Below are 11,519 nucleotides of genomic sequence, written 5' to 3'. Positions count from 1 at the left end.
AAAAAAACTTGTAAACTATGTTTTTTGATTTTTCAAAAAGCATATTTGTGGAAGTTCTTTCATTAAAATATCTAAGAGTTTTCGAAGGTTAGTAAGCCTAAAGTTTATTAATACAAAATTTTGTAAACAGATAACGGAATTACCATTGAAAAGCTAAAACCTTATAAATGAACGCTAAGTGTAAATCAAAAATTAAATTTCTAAGATTTGATTCGAGGTAGTTACCTCCAGGAAAAATGAACGTTAACTAGCGAATAAAACTTAATCAATTCGTGGGGATAGAAACCAACGCCTGTTTTATTAAGTTAATACAAATTAAACTTCGAATATCTACCGCAAGTTTAACCTGTTTTGCGAATAAATTAATTGAGGATTTTTGAAATAGGTAAGTACAAAATTTATTGACAATCTCCGATAAATTTCGGGCATTAGAAAATGTAAAAAGTTTACTTGTTGATTTATCTAGCATATTATTTATTTATTTGTTTTGTTTGAAATTTGCGGTAAAACTTTTAATCTTAACGCTTTTTTGAATAACTTTAAAGCCAAACTAACTTAAAAGATATTTGATGATATTGAATACTTAATAATAATAAGTTAATTCAAAGAATTGTCGTGATACACACGTTAATCTTTTGTCTTTTGTCCCACGCCAGGTAGTTGCATAGACGAGTGCATGGTGTTGACATTATTTTGACACGAGAATTTTGATAAAAAATTCCGAAAATGTCAACTCTAGTCAAGAACTAAAAATTTATAGTGTAAAATTTAAAATTCGGACCTTAGATTTTTTGAGTTTTAAAACTTCTTAGGTTTACTTCTTAAGCTTAAATTTTGCTTATCCGTCGTATGAAATGATGTAGTTTAACACACCATTTCACTAAACATTTTTTGTATTAATAACCTTCTTAATTATTCTAATTAGATTTTTAGCTTTCAAGCTATTAGATTTTGAAGAATTTTTCAGAATTAAAACTTGGGTATTTGCTTTTTATGTAGTTAATAAAATCTTTATTCTGTGTAACATCTTTGACAGCGTATAAAACAGCATTTCGACCCTTTAAATGTGATATGGAACTTTTACTAATTTTTAAGTCTTTACAAGGTTCAAAACTTTTTATTAAATTTATTAAATCGTTATAATTACCTATATCAGTTATACTCAAACCAATAGATTATCTTCTCGGAATAAACTTTTAATAAAATTTCTAACTGTGGTTTCAAATACATTTTTGTATTTTTTACCTGAAGATTTTGTTAATAGGTAATTATAAGGAATGTTGGGTTTAAATTTTTAATTAATTGTCTAACTTGTTGGCAATCTCGAGTTGTATCTCAAGGTAAACTATCTAATAAAAAGTTTGTTGGATTTAAATTGTTTTGATTATCAATTCTTCGTTTATTATCAAAATTTAATTGAAATGTTTGATCCCTCATTGTTAAAACAACATGACCTCCCTTAATGAATATATCTTTAGCTGAACGTAGACTGGTTTGAATATATTCATAATTAGTTTTACCGTTATTAAAAATATCTAACAAAATTTCCTTTAAATGATTAAGTTTATAATCGTTTGATTGAAAACCAGTTGCTGCTTTTATACCAGAATTAAATGCTAATTGACCTCTCGTTGTTCAAGATAGTAAACCCATTTCCTTTGTTTTTTCTTCACCACCCTCCTGTGTTAATCCACCTTCTTCATTTTTGATTTCTAACGCTTTCTCATCAGGGTTCTCGGAAATCACTTCTCTAAAGGTTTTAAACAATCTAAAGAAGAAGGTTTTATTCAGTGGTAAATTTAACAATTTTTCTTCTAAATTTATTACATCAGTTATAAAACCAATCCGTTGTTACTGATACTGCTTTACCTCCCATATCTTTAATATTATTCAAACATTCACCTATTACTACTCGCACGAAAGCTGTTATGTAACCACAAATTAAAGGGTTTGTTAATTCACCACCCTCCATTACTTTAGTAGTTTTTGTTTGGGCATCAAATTTTCGTTTTCCTCCAACACCAGTAGCTGTTGAACCGTATAAAGCGTTAGCTATTAACTTCCACATCAAATTATCAAAAGTACCCTTCGGATGTTTCTTTCTTTCTCGAACTAATTCTGTGATTATTTTTGTGAATGGTTTATAAGCTTTAGGTGATATTACCTCATCTTTCATTATTTTATTAAATTCCACAGAATCTTTTAGGTTTATCTCTCCACTTGTTTTGAATAATTTACACCATTTTTCTTCAAATTCTTTCTTAGCTAACTCATCAACTTCACTCTTTGATTGACGGGTGTCTTTGAATGGAATAAACACGCCACTTTTTATTTTTAGCTCACAACCCAAATTTTTGGCTAATAAATATTCTAAACCAGTTATTGTACTATTACCTTGTAGAGGGTAAATCTCGGAATGTCTATCCAATTGGGTGGGTATAGAAGGGTATTTTACATCACTGTTAAATTTGAAATCCACATTAAAAGCTGAATAACCTCTAATTAGAAACCATTTTAATAAATTCTCATCCATTTTATTTAGACTTCGATCGTTTAAAATTCACGCTCGTCGATAGTCAGGGTCTCCCATAAAAATCATACCTGTTGGATAAGCTCCACTTAAATCATAATCAACTCATTTTTTATCAGGTTTTTTCTATATTTAATCATTTATCCAAACCATACATAAAAGATTCATTTCTCCCTCCTCTATAACTAGCTATAAAATGGTTTATTTGTAACCCAGTTACTTTGGTAGCATTTATACCATTGGGTGTAAAAAATTGCGAGTTTTTTTGCAAATGTATAATATTTATCAGGCTGGTAACCATCATAATTATCTTTTAACCAAGTATTTTTTACATAAGCTTTACTTAAAGTTGAAGTTGTTAGCGGTATACCTCTACGGTGTAATTTGTTATAAAATAACTCCATCTCGTTAACATGTTTTAATACAATGTACACATCTCTCATAGCATAATCATGGAATAATTGTTTATTTTCGTTCAATAGTTGTTTCATATTTCCTCGATAATGTTTTAAATCAATCTTTTTATATTCTTCACCATAGATTTTACCAATACTAGCTAAAGATTTTGAACCTCCTGGAGCTAACAAAATAGTATCCCTTACATGAAGTTTAAATTTAATTTGAGGTAATGAAATACCCTACCTAAAGTAACGAAACTTTTACTTACGATGGATAATTTCTCCTTATAATCATCAAAATCTTTTAAATTAGCTAAATCAGCATTTGTTAAATGACTACAGAGTATTAAATTATTTCTAACTGTGAAAGACACTCTCTCACCCTCATAATAAAAACTAAATCGAGAATTACTTTTTGAAAAACTTTTATCCAGTTTAGACTTAAAATTTCCAATTTTAAACGCTTCATCTAACATCTTTTCAACAATTAATGTATTTTTATTAATCAATTTTTCAGACATAACTTCTGATTCTTTTAATAACTCTTTCATGGAATATTCTTTACAATACTTCATAGATTCAATTATCTCTGAAAAAGGAAATTGGTAAAACTTTCGTGTGTTCTGCTTGTCGTCAAGCGTATTAACATCGGGAAGCTTTTTAAACATGTCGACCACCCTATTCTGAATAATTAAATGTTTTGGGTATTTTACTATTTTACATTCCTTTATAGCAGTTCCTATTAAAATTGTTAGTTTATCCAATTGATTTTTATTATATTTATTAATCTGTAAAGGTGATACTTCGTTAGTGTGTGGGTTTATATATTCTATAACAAAGTCTTGTTCATAAGGAACACAAATTTCTAACCTACAATTCATAGCTAACTGGACTGATAATAATTCATTAGTATCCCTTTTGTGGCTACTTAATTCAAATTCGGTATCAAAGCTTTGATTGAAATTTTGTGTTATAGTAAAACCTTGTTTTCTAATTCGACGTGTGATGCAGGGATCTAAAAAACGTTCTAACCTTTGATTTAAAACCAGCATATCAATAACTACATCATCCACATCTTCCTCATCTTTTAAATTTTCAAATTTTAAATATAGTTTTAAACTTTCTTTGAATAGTATGAGCATTAAAAACTGGTGTAATCATTTCTGAATTTCTATGTGTATTAGAGGTTTCTTTTCACCCTTGAAATTTTCTGTAATATCCCCGGTAGCTAAACCTTTCTCGTAATCAATGAATTGTTCGTCTAATCTCAATGCTTTATAAATATCCTCTAATATCTGAATATTACAGTATTGAGTTAAGTACCCATTAGAATTTAACTTAGATAATTCTTTTAATAACTGATTAAAGTTTTCTATAATAATTTTTAAATCTTCAACAGATTTAACATCGAGCTCTAATGAAACACCATCTTCTTTAAATTTTAAACAATACATTTTTAAATGTTGTTCGTTCATCTATTTGTTGTTATAGTTTATTAAAATAAATCTTAATCTTGAAATTATTCCCAATGTTGGTTTAACAACTAGAAGGTAATTAAACAATAGAGGATAATGAAAAAACTTGTAAACTATGTTTTTTGATTTTTTCAAAAAGCATATTTGTGGAAGTTCTTTCATTAAAATATCTAAGAGTTTTCGAAGGTTAGTAAGCCTAAAGTTTATTAATACAAAATTTTGTAAACAGATAACGGAATTACCATTGAAAGCTAAAACCTTATAAATGAACGCTAAGTGTAAATCAAAAATTAAATTTCTAAGATTTGATTCGAGGTAGTTACCTCCAGGTGAAAAATGAACGTTAACTAGCGAATAAAACTTAATCAATTCGTGGGGATAGAAACCAACGCCTGTTTTTATTAAGTTAATACAAATTAAACTTCGAATATCTACCGCAAGTTTAACCTGTTTTGCGAATAAATTAATTGAGGATTTTTGAAATAGGTAAGTACAAAATTTATTGACAATCTCCGATAAATTTCGGGCATTAGAAAATGTAAAAAGTTTACTTGTTGATTTATCTAGCATATTATTTATTTATTTGTTTTGTTTGAAATTTGCGGTAAAACTTTTAATCTTAACGCTTTTTTGAATAACTTTAAAGCCAAACTAACTTAAAAGATATTTGATGATATTGAATACTTAATAATAATAAGTTAATTCAAAGAATTGTCGTGATACACACGTTAATCTTTTGTCTTTTGTCCCACGCCAGGTAGTTGCATAGACGAGTGCATGGTGTTGACATTATTTTGACACGAGAATTTTGATAAAAAATTCCGAAAATGTCAACTCTAGTCAAGAACTAAAAATTTATAGTGTAAAATTTAAAATTCGGACCTTAGATTTTTTTGAGTTTTAAAACTTCTTAGGTTTACTTCTTAAGCTTAAATTTTGCTTATCCGTCGTATGAAATGATGTAGTTTAACACACCATTTCACTAAACATTTTTTGTATTAATAACCTTCTTAATTATTCTAATTAGATTTTTAGCTTTCAAGCTATTAGATTTTGAAGAATTTTTCAGAATTAAAACTTGGGTATTTGCTTTTTATGTAGTTAATAAAATCTTTATTCTGTGTAACATCTTTGACAGCGTATAAAACAGCATTTCGACCCTTTAAATGTGATATGGAACTTTTACTAATTTTTAAGTCTTTACAAGGTTCAAAACTTTTTATTAAATTTATTAAATCGTTATAATTACCTATATCAGTTATACTCAAACCAAATAGATTATCTTCTCGGAATAAACTTTTAATAAAATTTCTAACTGTGGTTTCAAATACATTTTTGTATTTTTTACCTGAAGATTTTGTTAATAGGTAATTATAAGATGTTGGGTTTAAATTTTTAATTAATTGTCTAACTTGTTGGCAATCTCGAGTTGTATCTCAAGGTAAACTATCTAATAAAAAGTTTGTTGGATTTAAATTGTTTTGATTATCAATTCTTCGTTTATTATCAAAATTTAATTGAAATGTTTGATCCCTCATTGTTAAAACAACATGACCTCCCTTAATGAATATATCTTTAGCTGAACGTAGACTGGTTTGAATATATTCATAATTAGTTTTACCGTTATTAAAAATATCTAACAAAATTTCCTTTAAATGATTAAGTTTATAATCGTTTGATTGAAAACCAGTTGCTGCTTTTATACCAGAATTAAATGCTAATTGACCTCTCGTTGTTCAAGATAGTAAACCCATTTCCTTTGTTTTTTCTTCACCACCCTCCTGTGTTAATCCACCTTCTTCATTTTTGATTTCTAACGCTTTCTCATCAGGGTTCTCGGAAATCACTTCTCTAAAGGTTTTAAACAATCTAAAGAAGAAGGTTTTATTCAGTGGTAAATTTAACAATTTTTCTTCTAAATTTATTACATCAGTTATAAAACCATCCGTTGTTACTGATACTGCTTTACCTCCCATATCTTTAATATTATTCAAACATTCACCTATTACTACTCGCACGAAAGCTGTTATGTAACCACAAATTAAAGGGTTTGTTAATTCACCACCCTCCATTACTTTAGTAGTTTTTGTTTGGGCATCAAATTTTCGTTTTCCTCCAACACCAGTAGCTGTTGAACCGTATAAAGCGTTAGCTATTAACTTCCACATCAAATTATCAAAAGTACCCTTCGGATGTTTCTTTCTTTCTCGAACTAATTCTGTGATTATTTTTGTGAATGGTTTATAAGCTTTAGGTGATATTACCTCATCTTTCATTATTTTATTAAATTCCACAGAATCTTTTAGGTTTATCTCTCCACTTGTTTTGAATAATTTACACCATTTTTCTTCAAATTCTTTCTTAGCTAACTCATCAACTTCACTCTTTGATTGACGGGTGTCTTTGAATGGAATAAACACGCCACTTTTTATTTTTAGCTCACAACCCAAATTTTTGGCTAATAAATATTCTAAACCAGTTATTGTACTATTACCTTGTAGAGGGTAAATCTCGGAATGTCTATCCAATTGGGTGGGTATAGAAGGGTATTTTACATCACTGTTAAATTTGAAATCCACATTAAAAGCTGAATAACCTCTAATTAGAAACCATTTTAATAAATTCTCATCCATTTTATTTAGACTTCGATCGTTTAAAATTCACGCTCGTCGATAGTCAGGGTCTCCCATAAAAATCATACCTGTTGGATAAGCTCCACTTAAATCATAATCAACTCATTTTTTATCAGGTTTTTCTATATTTAATCATTTATCCAAACCATACATAAAAGATTCATTTCTCCCTCCTCTATAACTAGCTATAAAATGGTTTATTTGTAACCCAGTTACTTTGGTAGCATTTATACCATGGGGTGTAAAAAATTGCGAGTTTTTTGCAAATGTATAATATTTATCAGGCTGGTAACCATCATAATTATCTTTTAACCAAGTATTTTTTACATAAGCTTTACTTAAAGTTGAAGTTGTTAGCGGTATACCTCTACGGTGTAATTTGTTATAAAATAACTCCATCTCGTTAACATGTTTTAATACAATGTACACATCTCTCATAGCATAATCATGGAATAATTGTTTATTTTCGTTCAATAGTTGTTTCATATTTCCTCGATAATGTTTTAAATCAATCTTTTTATATTCTTCACCATAGATTTTACCAATACTAGCTAAAGATTTTGAACCTCCTGGAGCTAACAAAATAGTATCCCTTACATGAAGTTTAAATTTAATTTGAGGTAATGAAATACCCCTACCTAAAGTAACGAAACTTTTACTTACGATGGATAATTTCTCCTTATAATCATCAAAATCTTTTAAATTAGCTAAATCAGCATTTGTTAAATGACTACAGAGTATTAAATTATTTCTAACTGTGAAAGACACTCTCTCACCCTCATAATAAAAACTAAATCGAGAATTACTTTTTGAAAAACTTTTATCCAGTTTAGACTTAAAATTTCCAATTTTAAACGCTTCATCTAACATCTTTTCAACAATTAATGTATTTTTATTAATCAATTTTTCAGACATAACTTCTGATTCTTTTAATAACTCTTTCATGGAATATTCTTTACAATACTTCATAGATTCAATTATCTCTGAAAAAGGAAATTGGTAAAACTTTCGTGTGTTCTGCTTGTCGTCAAGCGTATTAACATCGGGAAGCTTTTTAAACATGTCGACCACCCTATTCTGAATAATTAAATGTTTTGGGTATTTTACTATTTTACATTCCTTTATAGCAGTTCCTATTAAAATTGTTAGTTTATCCAATTGATTTTTATTATATTTATTAATCTGTAAAGGTGATACTTCGTTAGTGTGTGGGTTTATATATTCTATAACAAAGTCTTGTTCATAAGGAACACAAATTTCTAACCTACAATTCATAGCTAACTGGACTGATAATAATTCATTAGTATCCCTTTTGTGGCTACTTAATTCAAATTCGGTATCAAAGCTTTGATTGAAATTTTGTGTTATAGTAAAACCTTGTTTTCTAATTCGACGTGTGATGCAGGGATCTAAAAAACGTTCTAACCTTTGATTTAAAACCAGCATATCAATAACTACATCATCCACATCTTCCTCATCTTTTAAATTTTCAAATTTTAAATATAGTTTTAAACTTTCTTTGAATAGTATGAGCATTAAAAACTGGTGTAATCATTTCTGAATTTCTATGTGTATTAGAGGTTTCTTTTCACCCTTGAAATTTTCTGTAATATCCCCGGTAGCTAAACCTTTCTCGTAATCAATGAATTGTTCGTCTAATCTCAATGCTTTATAAATATCCTCTAATATCTGAATATTACAGTATTGAGTTAAGTACCCATTAGAATTTAACTTAGATAATTCTTTTAATAACTGATTAAAGTTTTCTATAATAATTTTTAAATCTTCAACAGATTTAACATCGAGCTCTAATGAAACACCATCTTCTTTAAATTTTAAACAATACATTTTTAAATGTTGTTCGTTCATCTATTTGTTGTTATAGTTTATTAAAATAAATCTTAATCTTGAAATTATTCCCAATGTTGGTTTAACAACTAGAAGGTAATTAAACAATAGAGGATAATGAAAAAACTTGTAAACTATGTTTTTTGATTTTTTCAAAAAGCATATTTGTGGAAGTTCTTTCATTAAAATATCTAAGAGTTTTCGAAGGTTAGTAAGCCTAAAGTTTATTAATACAAAATTTTGTAAACAGATAACGGAATTACCATTGAAAGCTAAAACCTTATAAATGAACGCTAAGTGTAAATCAAAAATTAAATTTCTAAGATTTGATTCGAGGTAGTTACCTCCAGGTGAAAAATGAACGTTAACTAGCGAATAAAACTTAATCAATTCGTGGGGATAGAAACCAACGCCTGTTTTTATTAAGTTAATACAAATTAAACTTCGAATATCTACCGCAAGTTTAACCTGTTTTGCGAATAAATTAATTGAGGATTTTTGAAATAGGTAAGTACAAAATTTATTGACAATCTCCGATAAATTTCGGGCATTAGAAAATGTAAAAAGTTTACTTGTTGATTTATCTAGCATATTATTTATTTATTTGTTTTGTTTGAAATTTGCGGTAAAACTTTTAATCTTAACGCTTTTTTGAATAACTTTAAAGCCAAACTAACTTAAAAGATATTTGATGATATTGAATACTTAATAATAATAAGTTAATTCAAAGAATTGTCGTGATACACACGTTAATCTTTTGTCTTTTGTCCCACGCCAGGTAGTTGCATAGACGAGTGCATGGTGTTGACATTATTTTGACACGAGAATTTTGATAAAAAATTCCGAAAATGTCAACTCTAGTCAAGAACTAAAAATTTATAGTGTAAAATTTAAAATTCGGACCTTAGATTTTTTTGAGTTTTAAAACTTCTTAGGTTTACTTCTTAAGCTTAAATTTTGCTTATCCGTCGTATGAAATGATGTAGTTTAACACACCATTTCACTAAACATTTTTTGTATTAATAACCTTCTTAATTATTCTAATTAGATTTTTAGCTTTCAAGCTATTAGATTTTGAAGAATTTTTCAGAATTAAAACTTGGGTATTTGCTTTTTATGTAGTTAATAAAATCTTTATTCTGTGTAACATCTTTGACAGCGTATAAAACAGCATTTCGACCCTTTAAATGTGATATGGAACTTTTACTAATTTTTAAGTCTTTACAAGGTTCAAAACTTTTTATTAAATTTATTAAATCGTTATAATTACCTATATCAGTTATACTCAAACCAAATAGATTATCTTCTCGGAATAAACTTTTAATAAAATTTCTAACTGTGGTTTCAAATACATTTTTGTATTTTTTACCTGAAGATTTTGTTAATAGGTAATTATAAGATGTTGGGTTTAAATTTTTAATTAATTGTCTAACTTGTTGGCAATCTCGAGTTGTATCTCAAGGTAAACTATCTAATAAAAAGTTTGTTGGATTTAAATTGTTTTGATTATCAATTCTTCGTTTATTATCAAAATTTAATTGAAATGTTTGATCCCTCATTGTTAAAACAACATGACCTCCCTTAATGAATATATCTTTAGCTGAACGTAGACTGGTTTGAATATATTCATAATTAGTTTTACCGTTATTAAAAATATCTAACAAAATTTCCTTTAAATGATTAAGTTTATAATCGTTTGATTGAAAACCAGTTGCTGCTTTTATACCAGAATTAAATGCTAATTGACCTCTCGTTGTTCAAGATAGTAAACCCATTTCCTTTGTTTTTTCTTCACCACCCTCCTGTGTTAATCCACCTTCTTCATTTTTGATTTCTAACGCTTTCTCATCAGGGTTCTCGGAAATCACTTCTCTAAAGGTTTTAAACAATCTAAAGAAGAAGGTTTTATTCAGTGGTAAATTTAACAATTTTTCTTCTAAATTTATTACATCAGTTATAAAACCATCCGTTGTTACTGATACTGCTTTACCTCCCATATCTTTAATATTATTCAAACATTCACCTATTACTACTCGCACGAAAGCTGTTATGTAACCACAAATTAAAGGGTTTGTTAATTCACCACCCTCCATTACTTTAGTAGTTTTTGTTTGGGCATCAAATTTTCGTTTTCCTCCAACACCAGTAGCTGTTGAACCGTATAAAGCGTTAGCTATTAACTTCCACATCAAATTATCAAAAGTACCCTTCGGATGTTTCTTTCTTTCTCGAACTAATTCTGTGATTATTTTTGTGAATGGTTTATAAGCTTTAGGTGATATTACCTCATCTTTCATTATTTTATTAAATTCCACAGAATCTTTTAGGTTTATCTCTCCACTTGTTTGAATAATTTACACCATTTTTCTTCAAATTCTTTCTTAGCTAACTCATCAACTTCACTCTTTGATTGACGGGTGTCTTTGAATGGAATAAAACACGCCACTTTTTATTTTTAGCTCACAACCACAAATTTTGCTAATAAATATTCAAACCAGTATTGTACTATTACCTTGTAGAGGGTAAATCTCGGAATGTCTATCCAATTGGGTGGGTATAGAAGGGTATTTACATCATGTTAATTTGAAATCCACATTAAAGCTGAATAACCTCTAATTAGAAACCATTTTAATAA

The 11,519-nt window shown here is 28.1% G+C and overlaps 3 protein-coding genes across 3 annotated transcripts; all 3 read right to left on the bottom strand.

Moving 5' to 3' along the window:
• Positions 1–1,313: 1,313 nt before the first annotated feature.
• GGS23DRAFT_591651 (uncharacterized protein) lies at positions 1,314–2,306 on the bottom strand. The gene is made up of 2 exons (XM_051517763.1): positions 1,870–2,306; positions 1,314–1,811 (listed from the first exon to the last, which is right to left on the bottom strand). Exons 1-2 carry the CDS (start codon positions 2,174–2,176, stop codon positions 1,636–1,638), a joined length of 483 nt encoding a protein of 160 aa, XP_051366897.1. The 5' UTR covers positions 2,177–2,306; the 3' UTR covers positions 1,314–1,635.
• A 3,511-nt stretch (positions 2,307–5,817) lies between these two features.
• GGS23DRAFT_591650 (uncharacterized protein) lies at positions 5,818–6,809 on the bottom strand. Its single transcript, XM_051517762.1, has one exon. The coding sequence runs from the start codon at positions 6,677–6,679 to the stop codon at positions 6,140–6,142; it is 540 nt and encodes a 179-aa protein (XP_051366896.1). The 5' UTR covers positions 6,680–6,809; the 3' UTR covers positions 5,818–6,139.
• A 3,510-nt stretch (positions 6,810–10,319) lies between these two features.
• GGS23DRAFT_591649 (uncharacterized protein) lies at positions 10,320–11,310 on the bottom strand. The gene has a single exon (XM_051517761.1). It carries the CDS (start codon positions 11,179–11,181, stop codon positions 10,642–10,644), a length of 540 nt encoding a protein of 179 aa, XP_051366895.1. The 5' UTR covers positions 11,182–11,310; the 3' UTR covers positions 10,320–10,641.
• Between the last annotated feature and the right edge of the window lie 209 nt (positions 11,311–11,519).

The sequence above is a fragment of the Durotheca rogersii genome, assembly GCF_024521655.1.
Source record: "Durotheca rogersii strain YMJ 92031201 chromosome Unknown GGS23scaffold_138, whole genome shotgun sequence".
NCBI classification, from domain to species: domain Eukaryota; kingdom Fungi; phylum Ascomycota; class Sordariomycetes; order Xylariales; family Xylariaceae; genus Durotheca; species Durotheca rogersii.
This window is presented reverse-complemented; position numbering and strand designations above follow the sequence as displayed.